The sequence below is a fragment of the Strongylocentrotus purpuratus genome, unplaced genomic scaffold (assembly GCF_000002235.5).
Source record: "Strongylocentrotus purpuratus isolate Spur 01 unplaced genomic scaffold, Spur_5.0 spur5_scaffold_6, whole genome shotgun sequence".
Lineage (NCBI taxonomy): Eukaryota > Metazoa > Echinodermata > Echinoidea > Camarodonta > Strongylocentrotidae > Strongylocentrotus > Strongylocentrotus purpuratus.
The window spans coordinates 43620411-43648206 of record NW_022145612.1 but is presented as its reverse complement, the minus strand read 5'-3'; the positions used below and the strand labels follow the sequence as shown (position 1 = coordinate 43648206).

The window sequence follows — 27796 nt, the reverse complement described above, 5'->3', positions numbered from 1 at the left end:
GCGCTATAATCAGATAGCACAAAAGAGGCATGCAAACTTATGTTGTCTTAAAATTGTAAGTAAGATGAAAAAAGCTTGGCATAACTATTGTTTGCTAAATTACCACTGAATATTCAAAGTTTGTATTTGAAGAAGGTGGGGGCTCAGTATTAACACACAACTCTTCAATTATCCCGCAGGCATGGCATCAGCTACATGATGTATCTCTAGTCCTTTTTTTTTCTTTTCAAAATTGTATACCAAAGTAAAAACATAAATACTTAGATACGATGCATAAATGTTACCCGACTGATGTTTTACCTGTAACAGACCTTGTTTTTCCTAAGTTTTCTGAAATCTTGGGTAATACAGCAACATACATGTACATACAAATCCTGAAAGCAAGATGATGATTTGGTTTTCCATGAGGACAAAGTACACAAGGACGACAAGAAAAATTGAAGTACTTATCATTAGGTTTTGATAATTCTGTAAAATCTCTCCACTTTCCTAACATTCCACCAAAGTCTGTCCCGTAACTACATAATTCTAGAAGGCTATTTCCCAAAAATCTTATTAAAACTAAACTACATGTTCCTGGAGTAACTCGGCAAGGTGAATAGATTTATATTCTCTTATTAACTTTGCCACCTCCTCTAGTCCGCTTGCCTCGTTTCACCGCTGGTTTATTCTTGATAGATCCACGCCTTTTCTTACTCGTCTGTCGATGTGAGGAAGGAAAAGTAAAAGTTGAAGAATTTGAAAGAAAAACATGATCAATATAATGTTCTGAAAACGATATTTATCATTACCAGTAATCACAAAATTACACACATAGACTAAACTGCTTAAGCATAAAACAGATATCAGTTTGCACCCAATAATACATTCATTGACAGGAGACATCCTCAATGGACATTGGTTGGTGGGTGAATATAGCCGTCAACTCAACAATCACTATGGCTACCACTAAGTACATATGAAGGTCCACTTGATTATGATATTGATGCAAAGACCTGCATACTATATATTCGTCATAGGGCATGATATGGAATAAATTTGATTTGGATAATGGATGGTGGGTTGTTTTACCTGACTGCTAAGAAAGCATGTGTATGTTTGTAAGAAACTGACCAGGACTGACAGCTTTAAATCCTCTCAGAGGGACGTGGTAATGAGGATCAATGCTTTACCAAAGGGCACTAGTGCGTCAACTTGGATTTTTTTAACCCGGGACCTCCCATTTACAAGGTTATTTCTCTACCACTGAGCCATGGCGTCTCCTAATTGAACTGTCATTTTTCTTGAACTTATTTCCTTACCTTCTTAGATACATATTTCTTCACGCCTGCCTTTCTCTTAAGCAGGTTCTGAGAGGGCACACGATTACTGAGTGGTTTGACCTTGTAGACTCGGACGAGCCAGTGTTCTGTGGTGTAGGCCTCTTCTAGATGCTCAAAGGAGATGTCTTTCTTCCCAATCTCCACACCTCTCGTCCGATCGAAGCCCGCCGGTGACCGAAAATCAAGCTGAGGTGCGGCAAAAGAGAGATGGCAAGAGCAATCATGATTAGAAGCTATTTTTGCATACATAATGAGCCCTGTGACCGTTGACCTCGTGACCCCAAAATCTCTCAGTTCATTGGCTCTGCAAGATACATACATGACCCAAGTTTAGCAGGAATCCATCGATCGGTTCTTGAGACAACGCGATCATGAGAATGGTATGTACGGACAACCTGAAAACATAATGTCTCCGGCTACTTTGTTGCGGAGGCATAAAGATGCTTTCCTTCATGCTTCTACAGAGCCTCATAAGAAAATATCAACTTTTTCTAATGTACCATGAGATATTACAAAAAATGTTACATTGTCAGCTGTATTTTCTTGTTTCTCAACAACAGTCTGCTACATATGTGATATACTCCATACATGTACATGGATAGAGTCTCAGCCTTAAATTGTATGTAATATAAATATTGTCTTTCATTTGCACAAGTACAGGTGATTACATTGCATAAATACAATGCCTTATGCACTTAAAAAATCGTACAAGACACCGGTCTTAAGGCTTACTATTTATCCAGTGAAAATCTACTTTTGATCCACCTTAAAAGCATTTTTGTTGGTCTATTGCAGGACTGAAGACACTCACCTGCAATTCCCCGAAGCGATAGTAACACATTTTATACATTAAGCAGTTGTGTAGAGTAGGCGATCCTGCTTTGTCCACTCTGAACTCCCCATTGGGTGTAAAGTAGTTGCTTTCCTGTAAACATCATCAAGTGAACACAGGTATCAATTAACAAGGAATTCAAAATTACATCGTGAAAAAAAATCGGTAGAGTTTCTCCAAAATGAGCATTTAACCACTTTCGATATGCTAATATAAAAAAAAAATCTACTCCTTCAGACATCTTTTGAATATGCGATATTTATCATGTTATAGTGTGGGATATGTTTCTAACATTACTCTCATTAGTGTATCTTAAAATTCTCAGTTGTTAAAGCAATTAAAAATATAAATTTACACTAAGGTAAGGGGCGCATTTTATATTTGTACTTAATATAGACGTCCCCCCCCCCCCCCCCCTCTAATCCCTCTGATCTGCCACTGTAAAGCCTCGTTCTGATATGCAGCGGCAAACCACTGTGTTCTCCTTTTATGATGTAAAGTGTAATACGTTTCACATTTCCTATCTTATAACACTGAGCTCAGTGAATATGAGTAGGACCTCCTTTGCAAGCACTTGCCATTAATTCACACATCAAAAAACTGTTTTGCGGCAGTTTATGTCATCATACCTGAACGAGCCTTGAGCATTCTTTAAATAAATCCAAGTTACACCATTATGAGTGAATAGCATTAATATCATCTCTTTAAAAATATTTTGCTTAGATAATTCACCACCAGCCTCTTCTACACTGCAATGAAATTTTTACCTTGATATCTCTTGGATGCTCTCCCTCGGCTATCCTCACCATCCACAAGAACTTGTTGATGTCATCACCAGAGTACCCTATCACACCACCAAAGATCACCAGGACATAGTCAACGCTTAGGTCCCTCATTATTTTATAAGCTGCTGTCTCATTGGATGACATGGCCTTGCCAACCTATAAAGAGAAAGAAAGAAAGGAAGAAAATGCATCTTGCTAGTATGGAGAAATTCATTCAGAATTTTTAAAGCCCCACTGTACTACTTGTAGTTACTTGCCCCCTCTATATAGAAAACTTCCCCAATCGGTGCCTGTTGGTCCCCCATGATCCTCTTTTTCTTATGTTAATTGAGAGCTGAGTTGATGAGATAGCCACCTGTCAGTGACCTCGCTGGGTAGTCTAATCCCTTCTGGCCGAACTAGTACAGACACCCTTTAAAGGCAGATGGTTGTCACTTTCCATGCGCAGAAGGTCATAATTCGCTGACACCAGACTTGGTGGAAATACCATCGATAGGTGTACAAGTCTAACACACATACCTGTAGTCCCATCAAGAAATACCCCCTTGTCTCTCAGAGTCTTTGGTTGAAGTAAATGTAAGAGCCTCATGGGGGATGGGTGGAAAATGAAGAGCATTACATAAGGCCTGTTGGTCATAAAAATGAAGGCTAATCCTGGTGATCGACAAAACGTCCGAATGGTGCCGAATTCCCCATGAGAGCCCACTATTATGCATCTTAAGTTGTGTAACAGAATCCCTAACCACAGAATGCCCCCTTTTCAATTTACTGTAAAACCAGATATTTCTGTGACATCACTTTGGGAAATGGCAGTCAAAATTAAGTGTTGTGGTTCAATCAATGATGCAACATGAAACTTTCAAGATTCTTGATCACTTATGCTACTGTTGAAAGTTAAAAGTTGTTCACATGCGAATATTTCTGGTTTAAGGAAATGATCGAACTTCTCAGCACTTCTTTAACTTCTTTAAGTCAAAATACATTACCTCCTCTTTTACTTCTTTAGCGTGATACCCCTTTCAACCATAATGAAATATAAAATTAATACTGATCTACTTGAAATACCAGGGCCGTGTTGCACAAAACTTACCACTGATGGTATCTTTGCCATCAATGGTAACTAACATGGAAACTTTGATTTTGATTGGCTCTTGAGCCCTGTTACCATGGTAGTTGCCATTGATGGCAAAGTTACCATCAATGGTAACGTTGCCATTGATGGCAAAGTTACCATCAATGGTAAGTTTTGTGCAACGGGCCCAGGGGTTCGTATATAGTTTACTTACTAATGCTATATGACTATTGTTCCAGGTGTTGTTATCTACAAGTGTTGTTTTGTTTCCCATCCCAGCTATCTGGTAGCCATAATCCCACCATGACATCACACGGGCATGATCGTCTGTGTTCTTACGCAACCAGTAGTAGGCTTCACGAAAGTCATCTAGGATAACACGCGACCTGTAAGAAGGAAAAACAATCATGAACTTACATAATTATGGTAAACCACTACATTTTTACTTGTATAAAAATAAATTAAGAATGCATAAGACATATTTCAATATGAATTCAGAAATTGTTGGATTGTATAACTGTTTTGCAACTAATTTAGATTTACCTTAAAAGAAAGTTATTTCAGTATTGCTAATTCTAGTATTTGTTTTGATCATGTGTCTCATATTCAGGTTCTAGGACAATTACCCCCTGGACAATCACCCCCGGCCAATCACCAGCGAGACAATAACTTCCGAAATTAATTAAAATTACTCCCACAGAAAATTACCCCCCCCCCCCCCCAGCAGGACAATTACCCTCTAGAACGATGACCCCCTTAGGACAATTCCTGGGGGTAATTGTCCTAGAACCCAGAAAAAGACATATAGACTTACCCATCTTGATTGTGTGAAGCCAGCACTATACTAGGGCTGGAGTAGGCATTACTGGTGACCCAGGTACAATGGACAGAGAACAGCATGAGGGTCATGATGATAGCTACCACAACGAACCCCTTCAGGTTACCTCCCATGCCTTCATCATCCTTGCCTTTGTCCGTCTTGATACGTCGCACTTTACCAGCCTGTGGGATTTGACGAGGACAAATAACAGAGAGTCAGAGGTAACACTATTAACTAGATTATTAATGGGTTGTGAAAACTTTCATGACACATATGCTACAAAGAGTTGTTGTGGTAGAGATGTTCCAAACAATATATAATTTTAAATACTTGATGTAAACCTGATGTAAACAAGGCTGAAAAGGTTTTTATACATGGCGATGAAAATAGCCTGGTGAAGTCATACAAATTCCTGATTTCTTGCCATAAATGGAACATTAATTGAGCAAAAGTATTTATTGTAGAGATTCTGCATCTGATATGGTGCAAGTTTGCAGAAATTACTCTGATGAATGAAAAATACAAATTAATAACATATACGAAATTGCCATAGGTAATACCATTCAACAGATCTATTTGAATGCTTCCGATCTATCAAGCGAGACTCTACCTTATCGTAATATTTCCTGTTTTTGCGATCTGCATCCTCCTCCTCTTCTTCTTCTTCCTCTTCCCCCGTCAGGGACTTCTTGGGGAGTTCATCCACCAGGTATTCATTGAGAGTCTTGCTGATCGCAATGGCAGCTAGGATGCAGACCACTGGTGTCAGGGTCAGCATCAAACGTACCATCACACCGGCAAAGTACACAGCACTCAAGGCATACAGGGCAACTGAAATACAAACCAATAATTACAAATTAGCTCAGAACATGAAATTAGTGAACCGCCTGGTTTAGGGTTATCAGCCAATTCATAATGTAGTTGTGGTTTAGAGTTATCAACTGGATTCAAACTGAACTGAAATACAAACCAATACTTAAAATTTAGCTCAGATATTGAAATTAGTGAAAGGTTACACTAGGCTTTGTGGCGTGCGCCTGTAATCAAGCTAACAATGGAAGTTATAACTGATTCAGCCGAGGACGCAGGTTCGAGTCACGAAACCGAGTCACGTCTTTCGGATGGTGACGTTTAAAGGTCGGTCCCAAGACGTAAATAATCATATCTGATTGATACACACACACTGGACTGAAATACAAACCAATCATTACAATTTAGCTTAGATATTAAGATTAGTGAAACTTCTAGTTCAAGTTAATTTAGCTAATTCATAATGAAGTTTAAACATGACATAATTTTTTCCATTCAATGAATACAACATATATTGCGGGTTCCAGCGTATGTACACACCTGTAAAACAGAAACTGGCTGATATACTTCCAGGGATCCACGCTAACTCGGACCCGGGGACAACTCGGCCCGCTGCAAAAACTGTCATTTTTTGTCATTTACACTAACCCTAACCCTAAACCTAACCTTTAACCTGCAAAAAACGACTGTTTTTGCAGCGGGGCCGAGTTGTCCCCGGGTCCGAGTTGGTCCAAGTGTGGAGAATTGTCACTGAATCCAACAACCAGTACAACAATACTACCGTAGTCATAATGATAATACACTTTAAAACACTTTCATTTGTTACTTGTAACAATAACTGTTCTACATTGAGAAAAAAACAATCATTTCTTATTGTGAAGTTTTTCAAAGGCACTTACTGAAGACTCTCTCATCATTGATGTCTTTGATGACGAACCAGAGTCCAGCTGGGAATGTACAGACCAAGATATGAAGGTCAAAGAAGAAGGACACCCAGGTCGTTGGCTGATGCTCGGACACCGAGGCAATGATTGGAATGTGAATCTTTGCATAGCTGGAAAGTAAACAAACAATAGTGACATCTTCAAACTTTAATGAATTCTAGAATTTGAAAAAATATAATGCGTGAATACAACTCCTTGCATTTGTGAAAGCTGCCTCTTTTTGAGCAGAATTTTCAATCTACCTGCTCAGTGAATGCTATTCTAAGTGGCCTTCCCTGTAAGTGTTGCATGGAAGCACACCATGGACAATTAAATAAAGAAAAGCCAGAACTGATTTAAACTGTGGTGCTGGCAGTGAGTAGTTAGGGTCCCTTGGGGGTAACCAGGAGGAAAAGAAGCTGTCAGTGATTGACTGCTTCATAAAGGCAATAGTTATTAAAAGGACACTTTGTTATTTCAAAACATATCCCACTCGAACAAGGTGTGGGCAAAAGGAGAAAATGGGGGCCCAAGGACTAGATGGTTGTAAGGTGGGCTAACAGAAACGGGAAAGTCCCTACATCGTCTGTGTGAAGTCATAAAAGATAATGGACCCAAAGAAACGATTGTTCAGGGGTCAACAAGTATCAGCCATAACTCCATAGCACTTGGCAGGATTGAATAATGGCCCTTATCCTTACTCTTTGTTGTTAGAGACTGAAGGGGATGATCAGGACCAGTAATCCACCATGGTAAATCCTTCTTTGTGGCTAGGGATTACCCTTTCATAGAGAAGGTAATCAACTTATTCAACACATTCAACTCAGCCTCTTGTAAAATTGTAAACCCTATAAACAGACCACATGGTCATGAACTTCCGCAATATCCAAATGACCAAGCTAATACAATTTAGGGTATGTGTAATCCACCATGGTAAATCCTTCTTTGTGGCTAGGGATTACCCTTTCATAGAGAAGGTAATAAACTTGTTCAACACAGATTCAACACAATCTCTTGTAACATTGTAACCATATAAACAGATCACATGTTAGTGAACTTCCAAAATACCCAAATGACCTAGCTAATACAAATTAGAGTATGTGTAATCCACCCTGGTAAATCCTTCTTGGTGTTTAGGGATTACGCTTTCAGAGAGGAAGTAATCAACTTGTTCAACACAGATTAGCCCTCTAATAACATTGTAAACCATATAAACAGACCACATGGAAGTGAACTTCCATACAGATTAGAGTATGTGCATATACATGTATGAAAATGTACATTACCTTCGACATTACAAAACATGTAATCTTATTACTGTGATGCATATGCAGTATTTAAAAATAGTATTGTAAAAGAGGGGTATTTAAATATCTGACACACTTACCCAGTATCGTACAGTGAGTAGAATCTACCACTCCAGGGTGCAACGTAACCTGCAATACAAAATGAATAACATGTTACCAGGAGTTGAGAGAAATGAAAAAGATGTAATATAAATCAAGTTCAAACACTTTTCTCGAACAAAAGAAATCAATATTTTTTAAACCAATTAGAGAACAGTAAGTCTTCCACTTGTATATAATCCTGAAGATATCTACATGTAAATTCAGTGATACTTTAACTTGCATGGTTGGGATGAATGAAAGTTTCATTCTGAAATATTAATCAAATTGCATTTTCACAATTAAAAAAAGACTCTGGCTTCACGGTAGCCCCCCAAAGATACCAATATCCTGGTATTGTGCGGAACCTTTACTCACCTGCATAAGTTAAGAATACGACACCCATGAAAGTAATTCCTGCTGTACCAAGCACACCAAAAAAGAATAGAGAGCGGAATTCTTGCTTGGTCAAGAAGTCTTGAATATACCTCAGGAAGGCAAAGGCTTGAAGCAGAACAAAGGTACCTGATACATGAACAAAATGAAAGAACAAACTCAATTAAAACAGGGAATGTTAGTTTCTATATAAATAATAGTGCTCATTAATTTTCAATTAATATATTGTAAGTAAGTTGCATCTGGTCTGGTCCATGCATCAATTTCAATCCAATTTCGTGAAATATGTTATATTCATGATTCATTTAATTCCATGCAAATGAATTGTACGATGTACTTAAGGCATATATATGTAAGGAGCAGTTTTCATTATTCCACCACTGCGGAGGAATATCTTCCTGAGTATTAATTTCATTATTTTTACAAGCTCTGCTTTTCAGTGGATTCCTCCATTTCCACAGTTTTATCTTTTTTTAAGAATTAAACAAGGGAAACGCTCTCGGCAGTCTCGCCTGCATTACGCAATTTGATATGAAGAAAAATTGAGGGTAGAACATTATTTATAGGCAGGGTGGCCCATTAGCAGGCCCCGCCAAAATGAAACCTCTGAATATAATCAGCAGAATTTTGAAGTGAATATTGATTAAGAATCATGAACAAATAAAAAAAAATTGATTATTTATTCTCATATTAAGTTGTGAAAACATAATCCAAGTTTGTTGACCTAAAATGACCTTTGACCTTAAGTTAGTGACCTGAATTCTGCTCACATAATTGGGGATACTTGATTACCCTATAGTCCAAGTTTCGTTGACTAAGAACTTATACTTTAAAAGTTATATCAAAAATTCAAAAACTTAACCTTAGGTTAAGTTTTTGATAATGATGCCACAACATAGTCTAAGTCTGTTGACCTGAAATGACCTTTGACCTTGACTTTGTGACCTGAAATTCAACTCACATGATTGGAGATACTTGATAACCCTATAGTCCAAGTTTCATTGACTAAGGACTTATACTTTCAAAATTATATCAAAAATTCAAAAACTTAACCTTTAAGTTTTTGATGTTGACGCCGCCGTCACTGGAAAGGCGCCTATGTCTCGCTTTTTTGCTACGCAGGCGAGACAAAAACCCATTATACTGGATAATTATGTATACTTTTCTATTTCACAACTTTAAACCGTGTAAAATGTAATATTGAATGTTGAATTGTATATCTGATTTCTTGTCATAATTACTGTTCTGTTGGAAATGAAAAATAAAAAACTGAAACTGAAGACAAAATCTCTTCCACATAAAATAGTTTGCTACTTTGAGGAATGCAAAATCTGAGTTCACTTTACCTGCAGCTGCCATGTGCTCACTGGTTCGTACTGGCTGAAAGCCTACGAATGGGATCTGCATAGACATCAGGGTTCCCAAGATGTAAAATGTACAGAATGCTGAAAATGAAACAGTAATATATCCATGCATTAGTACAATTTTAAATATATAATGCGATATTGGTACAATTATTATCATTTATCTTGTGTATAGTGTACAGATACCGTTAATATGCATCAAAAGAAGTGCCCAAGTAGCCAACATCATCATACGACTGATATTAAAGTTTGGACGTTCTTATTGTAAATACCATGACATTTCATTACTTGATGGAATCTTGAAGCAACTAATTCCATGGTTTGAAAAAAAAAAGTTTTTTCTGATGCACTGAAGCCACCCAGTTGTTGATTTGAGGTTAGAAAAGTGTCCACTTCCATTGAAATACCAAATGACTCAACAGCAATGGCTCATGAGCGAAACAGATAATGCCGAAGACAACTTGGCAGTCACTCAGGTACTCACCGACATAGACACGGTTTGAGAACCTCCCCATGAGCAGCAGGACACATACATGGAGGGGGATCAGATTGATAATGAACACATAACCTCCCCATGCTGATACCTGTAACAAAGATAAAGATGGTGAAATAATTATGATTCCCTAAAATTGTCAAGTTTGTGAAACGTGGTATCACTGTGACATGGTGTAACTGTGACAAAAATGTAAACGTCTTATACGACTTATTTATCGAAAAATTTACTTCTTTATATAATAATCATTTCCCTCTTCGTAGAGCTAAAAATTGTGTAAAGAGAAAAGAAAAACCTTGGTACAACAAGAAAGTTAAAAAATTGTGTCAGAAGAAAAACAGGTTATTTAGAAAATTCTTGAAGAATCCTAGTCAGTATCGTGAACAGGTTTACAAACAATGGAGAAACATTGCAAGTGATGCTTTAAGAAAGAGCAAACGTGAATATTTCCACTCTAAATTTAATACAGCACATAATGATTTAAAAGCTACATGGAGAGTCATAAATTCCATTTTGAAAAATGGCACTAAGAAGGTTGAATGCATGTCTTTATCTATTGATGGTAACATTATACATGACCAGAAGCAAATAGCGCAACTATTAAATGAATACTTTGTTAATGTTGGCATAAATATTAATACAAATATACCTTCAAATGATATAAATCCAGGTAAATACTTACATGGTGACTATCCTACTTCATTATTTTTTTCTGACATACGGACGGTCGATGTTGTAAATATAGTACTAGCACTAAAAGATGGCAAGAGTCCAGGATATGATGATATTGACTCCAAAGTTCTCAAGAAATGTATACATATAATTGCTTTGCCTTTAACTTATATTTATAATGTATCTCTACAAAGTGGTCACTTCCCTGACAAGTTAAAATTAGCGAAAGTTTTGCCTATATATAAGGGTGGAGAAAAGAATCTAAGTTCAAATTATCGACCTATTTCTCTTTTGTCCATTTTTGCCAAAATTTTTGAAAAATTAGTTTATACTAAATTGATGTCATTCATAAATAAATATAATATTTTATATAATAGACAATTTGGGTTTCGCTCAGGACATTCTACTGCCCTGGCGTTACTAGAATTTATTGATAATATAAATAATGCCTTTGAAAGTAAACATATTGCCTTTAGTATTTTCCTTGACCTTTCTAAAGCATTTGATAGTATCAACCATGTCATATTATTAAAAAAATTAGAATATTATGGAATAAGGGGAGTATGTCTAGAATGGATAAGAAGCTATTTGAATAACAGAAGTCAGTTTGTTTACTTGGATGATATCAAGTCGTCTTTACTCAAGATTTCTGTAGGTGTACCCCAAGGTTCTATATTAGGCCCCCTTCTATTTCTGCTTTACATTAATGATGTTCAATATGTTACTCAACTCATTTGCCCTACAATATTTGCTGATGACACTACTTTGTTTTTAAAAGGGAAAAGTATAAATGAACTAAATGCCATTATTCGTACAGAAATTCCAAAAATTGACCAATGGTTTGCAGCAAACAAGCTTATGATCAATTCAAAAAAGACTCAATGTATGGTGTTTAAGAAAAGAAATAGACATCTTGATGATGAAATTGAGGATATATACATCAATAATTATAAGATTGATAAAGTATACTGCATAAAATTTCTTGGAATTGCTGTAGATGATAGCCTGACTTGGTCTTGTCATATTGATGAAATCATGGGGAAAATAGCACGTGCAATTGGAGTATTGTATAGAATTAGGCCTTTCATTCCTCTGAGAATTTTAACCAATTTATATAACACATTGATCTTGCCATACCTTTCTTATTGTAATATAGTATGGGGGAAATGTTCAAATACTTTAATAAATAAGCTATATGTATTGCAAAAAAGAGCTCTACGTGCAATAACTAACTCTCATCCCAGAACACCAAGTGATCCTCTTTTTAAGAAACTTAAAGTATTAAATATTTTTGACATTTGTAAATTGCAAACTGCATTATTTATGTACAAATATTTCAACAACTTGCTGCCTGAGGTTTTTAATAATATGTTCATGTTAAACTCTGAAATGCATCAGTACAATACCAGATATTCCAATAGACCACGTGTTCAATTGTTAAAGTATGAGTCGTCCAGACAGACGGTCCGACACTTGGGACCTCAACTATGGAATTCATTATCTGATGACATAAAAAACAGCCCTTCGCCTGCCTCTTTCAAAGGCAAATACAAACAATGTCTTCTGAAATGTTAAAATATGTTGATCTTTTTAAAATAATTACTACACCACCTGAATTATTTATGCTCATATATTCTTTGTGTATACTTTTCCATCACACAGACCGCCTGTTTCCCTTTTGTTATGTACTAAATTATGTTCTTTACCTACCAATATATTTTTAATTTATTCCTGGAGACCAGCCCTTGACAGGTCAATGGCCTTTGTTGGCTCCTCCACATACTCAATTATAAGTTCTAGGTGCTTAAAATTATTTTATTGTTATGTTATTTTCTTGTTTTGTTTTGTTGTATTTAATCAGATATTGTATGTAAATTGTTATATGTTTTTTATGAGAAGTGGAAAATAAATGAAATGAAAAAAAATGAAATGAAGCCCTAAACAAATTGCGCTTCAAAATGATCATGAAGTACCTCCAAAAAGTATAAATCTTTGAATGACCAGTTTTACCATACTCATTTTCCCAAATAGACTGTAGTGTCATAAAAACTGTTTGAAAAACAGTTTTTGAAATTTCTAATTCCAATCATAAATATCTTGAAAATCAGACAGGCGATCAGTTTGTCAAAGTCATGGGATGCCTGACTTAACTTAAGGTCAATAATTATGATTGAAGCATGAGCTAAATCCAGGATTTTGTTTACATGTAGAATCTGAGGCAAAGACACCCAATCGCTTGAATGTATAAAAAAAAAAAAAAAATGTTATCATTGAATAGAAGCACAAATCAACAAAAATAGCTATTAGGTTATAACATTTACAATAATTTCTAGTAACATAAATTACATTCAGACATTCAGATCATTGCCATGTCATGAACATGATTGATTACTGAAATCAATATTGCAACAGCTGTAAACACACCTCAAACACCACTGTCAAAGGAAATAAACAGAGGCCTTGGGCAATCCAACCTTGACAAAAATTGTTCCAGACCATTAAAAATGAAAAGAGTACTACCGTATGTTTCAGTGCTGATTTAAATTTATAAGAGTAATAATGGCGGTATAGAAAACAGTGATAGAAAACTTACCATATAGAAGTATAACAGTGCTGTAGCAGAAGCCCAGGCAATAGATCCTGTCTTTACAGCCTTGATCTGGAGAAGGAAACATATACCGGTAGCCAAGATCATTAAATACGTTTGAAATAGATCATGCATATTTGCTCTCTAAACAGGACACGTTTCAACAGAACATGTAAACAGGGATCAGGTTTCTCCTAACTTCATGGAGCATAAGTTAATTTTGAGAAATTATCGTAGGATATTTCAGAGTAATACACAACTACACTTTTTTCCCTCGACTAAATTGTTCCTTGTGAGGCAATAAGATGTGAAAACAATTTCTTGTAGATTTCTCTTTCCATGTGATTTACAATCATGCCATTGTAATCTACCCATTTATGTGAATTTCACAACAAGCATGTCCTGTGCAGTACACAAGCTATCAATCAAAGTAAACTTGATATGCTAAGTTGACCTATACTTCAGGTAAAAGAACTGTGCCCTGTATGCAAGCTTCCATTTTCATAAACCTTTATGGTCATTTTTATATTTATCTATTTATTTTAAATTTAGCAACGATATAAAAATAAATAAAAAAACAAATCTTTTTCTTTTCATTTCTGCACAATTTCTCTTTATTCTACCCGACATATTTTCTATCTCACAGCCGACTGTTACTTTTAGATAAGTAGGTTTGCCCACTTGGGGTCTCTTACTTACCCATAGATAGTAGGTGAAAAGCAGAGCAAAGATGGCGATTCCTTCATTATCATAGGATCCAGCCACTGATCGGGATATGTAGCCTGGTACTGTAAACAAAAAAAATAAGGATTGATAAGTACTTGGAGGAAACAAAAATCAGGTCTACATCTAAAACATTTAACATGCCTTATCTGCAAGTATGATATTTCACTTATAAAATCCTTATAAGGTACATGCACATGCTTCTTTTATTGAATGTCTTCAATCTCTCTTTGGTTTTAAAAAGTAAAATCATCATTAGTAAAGTTTCTCTAAAATGAAAGATAGTACAGGAGAGACGTATAGAGGATGCATATCACATATTTCAATTCAGAGCAAAATGCAGTATCTGCCCACATATATCAGTAGCCCTACATAAAAAACAGGATAATATACATACATGTAAATGAAGAAATGAATTTACATAACTCAGAATGTTGACCAAAAGTCACCCTCGCTCACATACAGATTTCAACAACAAAAATAACCTTTAAAAAAAAAACACCTTTGAAGAAAAAAGATTTTTATTTTTCATATAATTATTTAAAATATAATTTTGCATTTGTTTTAAAGCTATATGAACTTATACCATATATTTATATATATTACATTTTAAAGATGTGCATGACACCACTAAGTGCTTGTTCCCTTCTTAAGACATTAACAGGTACCAGTTTATAACCCATTCATATTTTTTTTATCAATGAATACCAATCATATTCTTTCCATACAAACTAGAAATTAAAACTACTAACTAATACTTTGTATTACTTCCTCAAACTCACTTGAATATAGCATGCATGAAATACTTCCTCATATACCAATGAACTACCAATCTAAACAAAGATCATTTTACAGGTTGGACTGTTTGAAATATATACTATTCAGAATTTCAGATTGTTTACCATTTATTCCCAGTGTTTTTCTTTCTCCAAGTCAGAAAGCATACTTATATATATCTAAATTTCTTGCTTATACTGGAAAATGTCAAGATCCTTTTTCTGTATATATAGTTCACAACTAAATTATTCATTTCATAACCCTTGTAAATTTGATGTATTTTTATTTTTATGTAACTCAAGAATGAAAGATAAAGTGGTTGAATACATTTAGATAAAAGCTTTAACATGTCATATTCTGAAGAAATATAAATCAGGATAAATCAATTTTTTAATACTTAAAATGTTACAAAACTTGGTTAAGGGTATGAATAACTGAGTTGTTAACTGTTTTATCAACTATTAAAAATGCAAAATTTTCCCAACCAAATGCAGAAATTGAAGCACAGATTTGTATACTGGTATGTATGGTGCCTTTAAGAGTAAATGTAAAATATTCCTCATATTCAAACCACTATAAATTATTATGTACATGTAAATCAAACATTATGGCCCAAATTCACAAAGGAGGTTTGTGGACAAATCTTGGTTTTCGTACGTCATATGACGCGTTTTTACGCGTTTTTTACAAACCTGGTTTGTAAAGAACAAAAGGAGGTTTGTCGAAACAAAAGGAGGTTTGTCGACGAACCTCCTTTGTGAATTCGGGCCTTTGTCAGCAGATGAGGAATGTAATATCAAAGTCTATAATGTACACTTACCAATAGCAATGAAACATGCTGCTAATAGACCAGCACTTGCATCCCATAGCTCAGTTGTCAAGCCATAAGCTGCCAAGGCTGTGAGTCCACTGCAATAGACAAGGAAACATCAACCCATTAATTTAGAGAAATCAATTTCTATCAGTCTGACGTTTAATAAAAATTTAAGGCATCGTTTAACAATGTTAAATCTGAGATGCATGGCCCTACTTGTTATCAGTGTCTGTGATATGGTGTAATATTGAAGCCCTAGAAAAAATTGCGCTTCAAAATGTTCATGAAGTGCCTCAAAAAAGTAAAAATCTTTGAGTGACCCGTTTTATCATACTCATTTTCCCCAATAGACTGTAGTGTTTTAAAAACCGTCAGGAAAACACAAAATATGATTTTTGAGATGGAGATGCTCTATTTGTTATCTTAATACATGACATTAAAGCCCCACTGTCCTTTGATTTTGATTTCCAATCATAAATATCTTGATAATCAGACAGGCGATCGGCTTGTATAAAGAGTCATGGGTTCCTGACTGACCTAAAGGTTCATAATTATCATTGCAGCATGAGCTAAATCCAGGATTTTGTTTCAGAATCTGAGGCAATGTTACCGAGTCACTTTAAGAGTAAGATAAATGAACCAGACAATGTACTGAAACAGAAACTCCATTCATTCATCGGTATTGTTCTTTCTGCTCCTGTGTAGAGGCTCCTTCAGGTATATGGCATTGTAATTACAGGTATGCAAAAAAGCCACCAAGGTTATATACGTGTAAATGAAGGGCAACTGCAGCAACCAAGGACTTGTGCATATTCAATGAGCTCTTTGTTACAAGATATAGAAATGTGAGGCATAGTACACTTTATATCATCATAAAAAACGGCTGATGTTTTGTTTCGGGGGTGAATTCGCCCGAGCCCCCGTGTATTTTTTTTCCCTGGCTGCGTCATGTCTGAACAAGCCTTAAATGTGATTTTGTAAATCAAATTATAGTAATATTACCAGCTGAGAGAGTGGACACTAATGGATTAAAAACGTGAAATGAATAAGACATTCATGTCTTAATGTCATGTATTAAGATAACGAATAGAGCATCTCCATCTGAAGGCATATAATGAAACAGTCAAACAAATAAATTTATAAGCCCCTCCTCCCCCCCCCCCCACCAAAAAAAAAACAAAAAACAAAAACAAAAAAAATTCAGCTGAGCCATATCTGCATCACTTAATACAAACTGTTGATGGTCTAAATGCATTCTTTGAATTGCCTCTGTACACTGACCCTCAAATATGTTAATATAGTGTTGTTTCTCAAGGTTATGCAACAATAGCTTTGCCTTGTTTCAATTGGGATACTCGTCCAATGCAATTTCAGCTGGTATGTTCTATATTCCACTCTTCATTATTTACACAAATATTTCTATTCCAACCTCGACCAGGATAGCATTCATAGTTTGTATCCATCACCAAAATATATTCAGCTCTCTATGGAGTCAGGAGTTCCATGTCATTATTCCATATTCAAAATACAAGCTTCAAATATAACTTCTAATATGAATTATTGAAAGCTTCAAGACACTCTTGATAAACAAAAAGCAACATGTGAGTAAGAATAGATGACGCATCCGTACATGTTCATTATAAAGAAAACAGTGCGCCCAGAACCTGAATCTGCCTTGAGTTCCATGTGTGGGGTTTTAAATCATCCTGTATATTGTTCATACTCCTTTAAAACCAGTATCCCATAGAGAATGCAAGGTACATGTGTACACTTTCTTGTGGTTAGTTTATATACAATCTAGCTAAGTTGACTGTTTATGAAGGCAAAAACTAATATCTGGGTGAATTTTGTTCTCTCTTACCTGAAGAGGGGCGCTAGAAACACACAGACATCTCTTATGTGTATTGGTATGTTGAGAGAGTGAAGGATGTTATAAATAGCCCCTGATGTCACCATCAAACCAGGGTAGACCTGAAGAGGGGAGAGAGAGAAAGAGAGGTACATCAACACAAATAAACAAAAATAAGAGTGCAAATTTATGGTAAAAAGAAGGTATTGGAAGGGGTTGATAAAGAAATCAATTGCACAGGCAGAATAAGCACACTTCCTGATTTCACCCACCCCTATAATTGACTGTTACATAATTCGAGGATTTCCAGTAAACTCTTCTCGTCTGCCGCAGCCAGAGAGGTGTTAACAAAACACCTTTCTGGCTCTGAAAAGACAGTATGATCATGGTCGTACATTTGTAGATCTGTAATTGATGGCTATGATCATTCAGGGGGGGGGGGGATGGGGGGGATGGGGGAGGGGATGATCTAATTATTCACTCATCACCCCCCCCCCCCCCCCCCCCTGAACAACAGGTATTAAGTAAGGATCAACGCTTATGGGTAATATAGTTACATACATGTACATGAAGCAACATGAATAATTTGCAAAATGAAATGTACCGATATATCAAATGCCAAATGGCATACAGTAATATTCAAAAAAGTAATCTTATCTCTCCCACACATACCTTCTCCTGGATTAGTTTTGCAAGGCAGTTAATGTCAAACCAGTCAGACCACAATCCATCACCAATTATTAATGGCTGACAGACTGTGCTGAGAATCAGCATTATGTTAATGTTTACAGCACAGAGAATTATACATTGGTTCATCAATTTTAATTCAGGGAAATGCTAATTACCCCATTGATTGACATTTCTTCAATCATTATAGATGTAAAACTACAAGTAAAAGTGAATATTTATGGAAGATGAGTATAATATTTAAGACATGAAAAAAGACAATGTTTTTCACAGAATTTAAACAAAAGAAGGAGAAATAGATGGACAAGATATGTATTAATTCCTCCACATATCAAAATACAGTCTTAAGTTAAAACAAATTATGCATTTGCTTTTAAATATTTCTTATCATTATACATTGCAAGCTGAGTCAAATATTTGAACATACATATACACAGCAACTTTTAATTGAAAAAATAAAATTGACATCTGCTAGTACACTGACCAGTCCTCAATTGTATTATTCCTATTCTGTGTGTTTGTGTGTGGCAGGAAGTGGAAGGGAGAGGGGGCATGGTTTAAAATGCTTTCTCAAAATCAAAAACATAAAATAAAAAAATAAAATATAATTATTAAAAACAATGAGAAATAGTTTAAAATTTTGTCTGGACCTTAGGACTCGACCCAAATTAAATATTTCTCTGTCCTACATACTCATATCTGCGTTCATTGCTTTTCAGTGTTTGTGATTTTCAGGAAGGTTTTGCAAGTTGGTATAATTTGACTGTGCAAATTCTTTTTCTGACATGATTCCCATTTCCAGGAAAGCTGAAAAAAAGATGTTTTATATATAAAATGCAATTCTACCATTAGATCAGTTGTCATCATAACCTTGAATTAAATGTTATACTTACTGTGCCCCCAACAATCCTTCCGAGAGGAGACCATGCTCTCTCATCAAACCAGTTCAAGAAGTTGTAGAAACCGTGAGTGACCAGGTAATGTGTTGAACGGTAGTTAAACCTACAAGATGCAAAAAAACATATAAGCAGTGTTAAAGTTATAGACCGTCAGTGGTAAAATTGCGGTTCAAGGGTTTTGGGTGCAAAATATCCATTCAATATTGTTTAAATATTGCCTTCAGAGGTTTAGATGACAATACTTAAACCTAAATTCGCAAAAAAAGCAAAAATATATGCCCAAATGTTCAATGTTGAACATTGCATTTGCGTTTTGCATTTGCGATATCTATCCAGGCTGGATCGATTTGATAATTTACCAAATATATGAATTAGTAAGGGGTTTCCCAGCAAAATTTGTATCAGCACGTATTAGTCAAACATATTCTTTTGTAACATGATTGGTAATAAGAGCTTCCATTTCATTTTTTGAGAGGGGGGGGGGCGTTTCATAGACTGGTCTATACCTATAAGCAGGGCGCGACAAACCCGCTTGCCCGACGTCCCGGGGCAACCAAATTGAGCCGTCGGGCAAGTAAATCAAATTATCACTTGCCCGATTCGGGCAAGTGATACTTTTACAGTAATTTCCTAGTGTCCAAGAACTCTACCATTCACCCGTCAACTTCTTACCCGTCGTCAAAATCCAGAAGCAAAAAAGCGATCGTTCCGATTTCGAAAAAACTTCACAGACAGCTAGCCAGCTCAGCTAGCTCAGCGCGCATGCAACAGTGACACTTCAAGCCATGAATGCCGCTCCGCCTCCACGCACGGCCGGCCGTGAGCTAGCTAGAGACAGCTAGCGCGATCGTACCAGCTGCGAGCTTATTCGCGCTCTCTCTCTCTAGCTCTGCAGGCCGCACCGACAGGCCTTTGCTATTCTCTGATTGCCGATTGGTTGAATCACGCCAAATATGACGTCATTATTCTAGGGAAATGAACACGTGCGAATCGGAATGGAATAAACAACAGGGATTTTCTAGTAAGTACAAAAAGTCAAATGTTTGATATTTATTCATAATGACTGTTAATGATTGTGAACATATTATTTAAAACTCGCTGCTCATATAAATCAGATGAATGTTTTTGTCTCGTTTTCAATTTATTACTGCGGTCTCAAGATCCGACCGAGCGAGTCATTTTGATAATAATAGTATCGAGACCCCCAGAATATAAGCCGTTGTTGTTTTGTTTTCATGGTTTTAGCGACGTTGTTTAGTCTAGTTTTCGCATACTTATCCGAGATTTATCGTAAAATATCTTCAATATTATTATTTAGTAAGAATTTACAAATTTTGGCATGATATTTATAGCAGTGAATGATGAAATAAAAATGTCCGTTACGGTTATTATTCAGTACAGTTACACTGTACATGTATGTGCATTAATTTGCTATCTAAAACACTAACTTATCATTACGAGATAATAAATGCTTTAACCTCGAGTCCTTTTTCGCTTTAAAGTTTTGGGCAAGTGGAAATATTGTTTGGGCAAGTAAATTGAAAACCCACTTGCCCGACAGGGCAAGTGGTGAAAAAAATTCTTGTAGCACCCTGTATAAGTACAAGAAGAAGGTAGCAGTACAGGTAAGACAGGCACAATATAAAGGGGTATAAATGGGTACCTTCATATAGGGGGAAGGGAGATAGTAAAATTATCATATCACTTACAAAAGGAACAATCAACATACAACATTCATATCGCTTTTGACGATTAGTAAATAAAAAATGCTAGTTTCACTTTCTTTATCAAGTGTTAAATTATATATGACATATGATAAGTGCAATTCCATCGTAATGAAAACGACATTCAGAACAGAAGCTCATAATTGTTCTCTAAACATAGATGTTCAAGTACATGTCTGGGGTAAAAAAATTGGAGCATACATTTCATTGTTATAGGCTTAGCTCAAAATTTAGCATAACAGACATGACGCTCTTGTCCATTTTTTCTTTTTATAAACCATTATTAGTTTTGTTTTAAACATGCTCAATCCCTTCATTATTATTTTTTTTTTACCATAATTAATTATCAGAACATGGTGCAAATCATATTATGGAATAATTTACACAGCCAAAGGCTACCACTGTAAAACAAATATAAATTCAAACCAAATAATATCTACTTCCTTTTTAACAATACAGGCTGGTTTGCAAAAGCGTACATACAATGTACAAAGATTTACGTTTCAAATGACACACCAGCTCCAGCTCAAAAGCTGGCCTGTCCACATTCAGCGTCTAAGTATCAGAAACACTCGACTCTCCACCGATTTTACACTAATTTTATACAGTCATTAAATTGTTTATGCTAAGGAGAAGTTTTATGCTTCACATCTTCATTATGAAAACTGAACAGAAGAAACATTTTCATGCAGTATCTCAGTAATTTCTGGAGCTAAAAACTTCTCCACTGGAACTAAATAAACTTTGAATGTTCCAAAGGTGATCCTCTGTAAATAATAATAATAATAATACATAACATTTATTAGGCGCTTAATACTGATGTTTCTAAGCGCACAGTGTTCTGATTAAGAGAAGACTATAACCCGTAGAATTAAATTAGAAGAAAAAGCAACAATACAAAAGTAACATAGATAAGGTAAGAAAAACAGTGGCAATCAACTAAATAAAGACAAATATGGTGCGCACCTCCATTGACCGACGCACAACTGCAATTTACAATTTGAAAAGATAGGTGTAAAGCGTTTAGAGACATTGTAGATGTATTAAGTGCTATATAAAAGCAGAATATTATTCATATTAGCCTGTGGAAATTTTCGAGAAAATTCTACGAGATTACTTTTCTAATATCCATTTAGAAACACCCTCCATAACTGCTTAACAGAGCCCTATGCACATTTACATTATAAAGTGTGAGCACTCTGAATGATTTTTTACCTAAAAATTTCGAAGATTTTATTGAGCATTACTAAACAAACGAATGCATTAATGCATTGACATGAAATTTAGTACATGTCATTTTACAGTAGTACATGTATTTCAAAAAAGATCTGGCAAAAATCATATCATTTGAACAAATAGTTTCTGAGATAGAAGAATCCCCCACTCTCCAGAGTCCAGACAGTTATGTAATAATGTAGTTTATGGAGTGGGAATGAGGAAAACCAATGCATGTGACGGAACGAAGCATACCCGGTCGCGGTGCACCACTAGTACAGTAATATAGTGCCAGGATCTGTTGGCAGGGGGGTGTTGGTCTGAGAATAGGGATCGTCCGCATAAAAGAGGATCGTCTTTGGAAATGCGAACAGGCGCATCCTAAAAAATAAGGATCGTCCACATTTTTGCAGACGATTCTAATTTCCGATCCACGTGTTGGGATGCGAAAAACGGATTCTGCGATGATGCTCCTTGATGCATTTCACATTGTACAGAGACTTTCACCTTTATGGACGGTAAATCCTCGGAAAGACGGACAACGTTTTTCGCATTGCCAGCGCGCAGATCAGGAATCATACATCCGCAGAGCACCAAAGATAAAAAAACATTGGTGTGTTTACGAGGATATCCTCCTTCGTCTTTGTTTATACGAATGATCCTCATTCTCGGACCGCTCCTTTTGCCACTGGTTAGATGGACTTTGATTTCCATCTAGACGGGTACAAAGACGCCAAGTTCAAAGATCGGCAATGCGTGACATTTTCATGATTCGGCGGGCAAGCGCGCATGCGAGGGTATAACACATGTATAAGGTATAGCGTTTTTCAAAATCTAGCGCGCACTTCGTGCGTAAGAGCATTTTCAGACCCTCGAAATGCGTGATAGGCCTACTTCGTAGCTCTGCGGGTATCCTTTCCTCTTTTCTTTTTCTTTATCTCTCCCTCTCTCTCTCTCTCTCTTCTCCCTCAGTCAGCTCAGCCTTATCATGTTTATCTTTTAAACTCTATAGAATCTAGATCTAAAAATAATTATTAATGTGACTCTCATTTTTATTAGGCCTAGGTCTAGACCTAGTTACATGTATGATGTAGATCTAGACCCTGGATCTGGGATAAGTACTTTTGCATCCTTAAAAAATAAAGACCAGGCAGTTAAATTCAGCTTACCATGGATCAAACTCATGAATGATACTTTCGAAGCGAATCACTGCAAACAGACGGGAAGAAAAGGCTGCTAAACAGGCCAGAAACAGAATAACGACAGCCAGTAGCCCCTTCACAGCTCCAATATGAATGGGTGGCTTCGGCTTTCCCGCCTGTTGACGAGCATCACTCATTTGTTGGCCTCTGATCCGAGTGATCGCATACATAGCATCTGAATTTTTAGCTCTTCCTCCTGGAAATATGACTGTGGGGTCTTCAGTCGAATTTTCATCCCCAGCTGTCGCATCGTACTGCCCTTGTTGTCCAGCAGACGCCATGTTCATTAACTTTTGTGTTAGAGTCACGCCGGTGGTTCCTGGACTCGATCGCTTGGCCAGCGCTGTCCTACACAAAAGTCAATGGAATATCACAGAATTCACATGCACTCATCACTGAACTGGCATAATATATCGAGCGAGCTAGCATAATCATCGAGTGCAGCGCGGCTGGGCACGAGCTGCATGCATAGTACCCCAACCAATGAAGCCCATGATCCAGACATCGACACCAACCAGGCACATACACGTTACATGCTCACATGTACACCCGATTTCGGCATTCACATTAGTTCGCGGATGAAGTCCTATACCGTGATATGTTTGTGTCGAAAACTTGAAAATTGTCAAATGTATTAAATTAATTAAGCCCTTAATACAAATAAAAAATAAAGACTTGCTTTGGGGAAACGAGGGTGCATAACAATGGAATTATGGAAAACATGACACCGAATTGTCCGAAAGGGGGAGGGGGCTTGGGGCCTTACGAGGGAACCCCCCCCCCGAAAAAATGGAAAATAAATAAATATGAATGCTCCTTAGAGACCAATTGGTCTCTAAGGAGCATTCATCTTTATTTATTTTCTTGTGAGTCGCACACTGTCCTTCCAGACACGATAGGCCGTGTCTTTGAAGAATAGGAAAATTGGAAACCTACTCGGCACTCGAGTCGCCCTTGCCAAACTTACTTACTCTCGACCGTCCTATAATGCAACAAAAATACTGATTCTGTAATATGTAATGGATGAGGGGCATGTCTTCAAACCTTAATGGGGTAAATTAAAGTTAAGTTGATGTGGTGAGAGGAGAGGAGCTCTTGGACATTGCCCCCCCCCCCCCCACTTTCGCCAACGGGCATATTGCCTGTCTGTTATTAAAGTTGATCAAACCCAGGTTGAGAGAAAGACTGGAGAGAGAGAGAGAGAGAGAGAGGGGGGTGGGGGGGGGGGGATCCGGAGAGGGGAAATAGAGAACTGGGTAGGCCTAGCTGAGCATGCATGGTCAGTGTTCCTTTGAAAGCCCAAACTTCATAAGCAATGCTATATATGGCTACAACTTTAGGGGCCAGACTTAAATATCAATAGCCATGCACTTTCAAATTGGCAGAGGATGCACTACAGAAGTGAAACAATTCTACCCTAGGCTTACTTATTACTTTCTTCTCTCATTATTGTTTGGTATAGGTTTCGTGGATCTTTTGGAACTTTTTTTTCTTCCCTAAGTTGACTTATTTATTTTCTTTGTTTTGTAGATCTCGTGGACTTTTGGTATAGTAGCCTACTGGATCAGTGGCGTATTGATTTCGGCACCCCGCGTAAGCACAAAATAGCGAGAGAGAGAGAGAGAGATTTTCTAAATGTTTTTAATTGTATAGTATAAAATATTACTTCGTCATCCAGATACAAGCTGCACCATTGGCCAAAAATCATTCTGTCTAATAAAAGTTGGCCAGGGGGCAAAAATGGAAAGCATATTTTCTTTGAAATGTTATTTCATCAACGTCATAATACAATAATAAATAAATAATCCGGGCACACGAATATAACGATATATTCAGGCACCGATATATTATGATGATATTATTCGGGCATGTCGCTTTCCCAATGATAATGAAGTGATGGTTGCTCAAAAAGGAACTCTAATTCATCGGGGAGCCCCATGTCCCTCTCCCGTATACTCCCAGGCACGGATCGACGGGGGGAGGGGGGGGGGGGGGGGGGGGAGTGGGGGGGGGGGGGCGACCACACCTGACCCAAAAAAGGTGGGTCCCGCAACCCTGACCAATTTTTTTATTTTATTATTAAAGATGGTAACCACAAATTTATCTTTTCTTTTGCTCAAGGGGGGGGGGGGCACTAATATAGCCTCGACACGGTTTTTTTTCTGGGGTCTCACAGTAACGAGGCCATTTCTTAGCCACTGAATCATGACTGTACACATCGGGGGCTAGGGTACGTCGCCGCCCCCACAAGGCAAAAAAAAAACAAAGAAAATGCAATAAATTATCAATAATTCATTGCATTTTCCCCGGCGGTCCCCAACATGAAAAATTCCTCTGTAGGGCCATGCATTATGGCATGCTCACATAGAGGATTTGTTTATGTTAGGGGTCGGGGCAAAATGCAATGAATCATTGATAATTTACCCCCTGCCCCCACACCCTAGATACGCCATTGCAGACTGGGCTGACCCATAGAGATACATACTAGCAGGCGCGTACGCAGGATTTTTTCAAGGGGGGGGGGGGGTTTTAACATTTATAAATCGGTCCGAAAATTTCGCAACGACTCAGCCAGCCGCTGAATAAGCGGGGGGGGGGGGGGGGGGGGGGGGGGTAAGAGGACACATTTTTTTTTTTTTTGGGTCCCAAAAAAATCGCAACGACTCAGCCGACCGCTGAATAAGCGGGGGGGGGGGGGGGGGGGGGGGGGGGGGGTAAGAGGACACTTTTTTTTTTTTTTTTTGGTCTCGAAATTAGGAAATTTGACATTTTGCTCCGTTGGGGGGGGGGGTAAGGTCACCTTTTTTAGGTCGGCCATGGGAATAATTTTTTTTTTTTTTTTTTTTTTAATAATTAAAAAAAAAAAAAAAAAAAAAAAAAAAAAAAATCCAAAAGGGGGGGGGGGGGGTTTTAGGGGGGTTTACACACAAAAAATTTCCAAAGGGGGGGGGGTTTAACCCCCCAAACCCCCCCCCCTGCGTACGCGCCTGCATACTAGTAGTATATAGCTCTATGGGCTGACCACATAGAAATAAATATTGTGATTTCTATGGCTGACACTCGGAATGGAACAGTGCAGGAGAAACGCCCCCCCCCCCCAGGCGCTGATCCACGGGGGGGGGGGGGGGGGGGGGGCGACGGGGAAACCCCTAGCCGAAAAAAAAATGGTAAAAACTAAGATGGTAGCGTTAATATGAACTTTTTGAAAAACTAAAACGGGCCCTCCCCACCCCGATCCCCTGACAAAAAATTATTTGAACAAAACTAATCAAAAATTATAATTATTATATTTTCCGCCCCGAAAAAAATAATTAGTGTTTCTTCTCCCCCCCTCCGGCCCCATTCCCCCACCGCTTATTCACCGACTGGATGCGATTCGCTGCTAAATATTTCCTCAAAAATTCCCCCCCCCCCCCCGCCTCACCGTCGGTGGATCCGCTCCTGCCCCCCCCCCCCCCGGGTATCAATTAAGGCTCTGATCTTTGACAATACTTTTAAATACCTTATCTGGCCCCTCCCTCACGAACCATTCACTCTGTTATCCAATATCTATTCTTTAATTATACTTGATTTGTAATGTTTTAGTGTTGGAAACAGAAATAAAATTGAATTGAATTGTAAAAGGAGAAGCAAGAACTGAAGAAGAAGACCCGGGAAGAAGAAGAAGAAGACGGAAAGAAAAAAAGAAAGAAACGAAGGAGGAACACACAAACAAACAAAGACTTTAAAGAACCAAGAAAAAACAAACAAACAAATACGTGCATGTATTCTACATGTGCAATGCAATGCATAATGAACTCATTATCGCGGATGAGAGCACAATGTACTGTGCGAAACGAAATCTGTCTTCAGCGCTCGTGTCAAGCCAGGTCACACACAATCGAGTGTAAAAACACAAAACATGTGCAAAAACCAAACATTCACAAAACGACTCGTCTCAATACTACAAAGAAACTCGTCCAATGTAATTTTGTCTACACTTTAATCGGCCCATCATAGTAGCCATAATTGGCATGCTGCTGTTCTGTTTTCACCTAGAATTTAGTATTGAGATGTAGCCCATCTTTTATAATCTTTTTCAAAACTATGTTCTTCATAGTAAGTATCAAATAACAGGCCTATATACAAACAGTCTCCTACATTTTCGGCAAATAAATGCATCCTATGACAGATGACATCAGATTATCAGATTGAGCAGGGAGTTGGAATTGATGGAGTTCCTTTTTTCTTCTTTTTTTTTTTTGGGGGGGGGGGGGGGGTAATTTGTACAACAGGGTCACATTTCACAAAACTGGTCATCAGTGACAAATGACAGTTTTTGTTGTCAGCAAGTAAAATCCTTGCTGATTATTAGCAGATTTGTCACTGACTTTTATAATTTGTTATGGGAAAAAGGCTTTGTGAAGCGGGTCCGAGGTATGAAAAATGCAATGCATTGGACACCT

The 27796-nt window shown here is 37.3% G+C and overlaps 1 protein-coding gene across 1 annotated transcript; it reads right to left on the bottom strand.

Moving 5' to 3' along the window:
• Positions 1 to 223: 223 nt before the first annotated feature.
• On the bottom strand, positions 224 to 23895 carry LOC581211 (dolichyl-diphosphooligosaccharide--protein glycosyltransferase subunit STT3B). Its single transcript, XM_031000397.1, has 18 exons — positions 23319 to 23895; positions 19205 to 19313; positions 17637 to 17746; positions 15782 to 15870; positions 14161 to 14249; positions 13468 to 13533; positions 10194 to 10293; positions 9692 to 9790; positions 8328 to 8474; positions 7952 to 8000; positions 6541 to 6695; positions 5442 to 5662; positions 4826 to 5013; positions 4226 to 4397; positions 2922 to 3095; positions 2134 to 2247; positions 1302 to 1508; positions 224 to 700 (listed from the first exon to the last, which is right to left on the bottom strand). Exons 1-18 carry the CDS (start codon positions 23636 to 23638, stop codon positions 605 to 607), a joined length of 2505 nt encoding a protein of 834 aa, XP_030856257.1. The 5' UTR covers positions 23639 to 23895; the 3' UTR covers positions 224 to 604.
• Positions 23896 to 27796: the final 3901 nt, after the last annotated feature.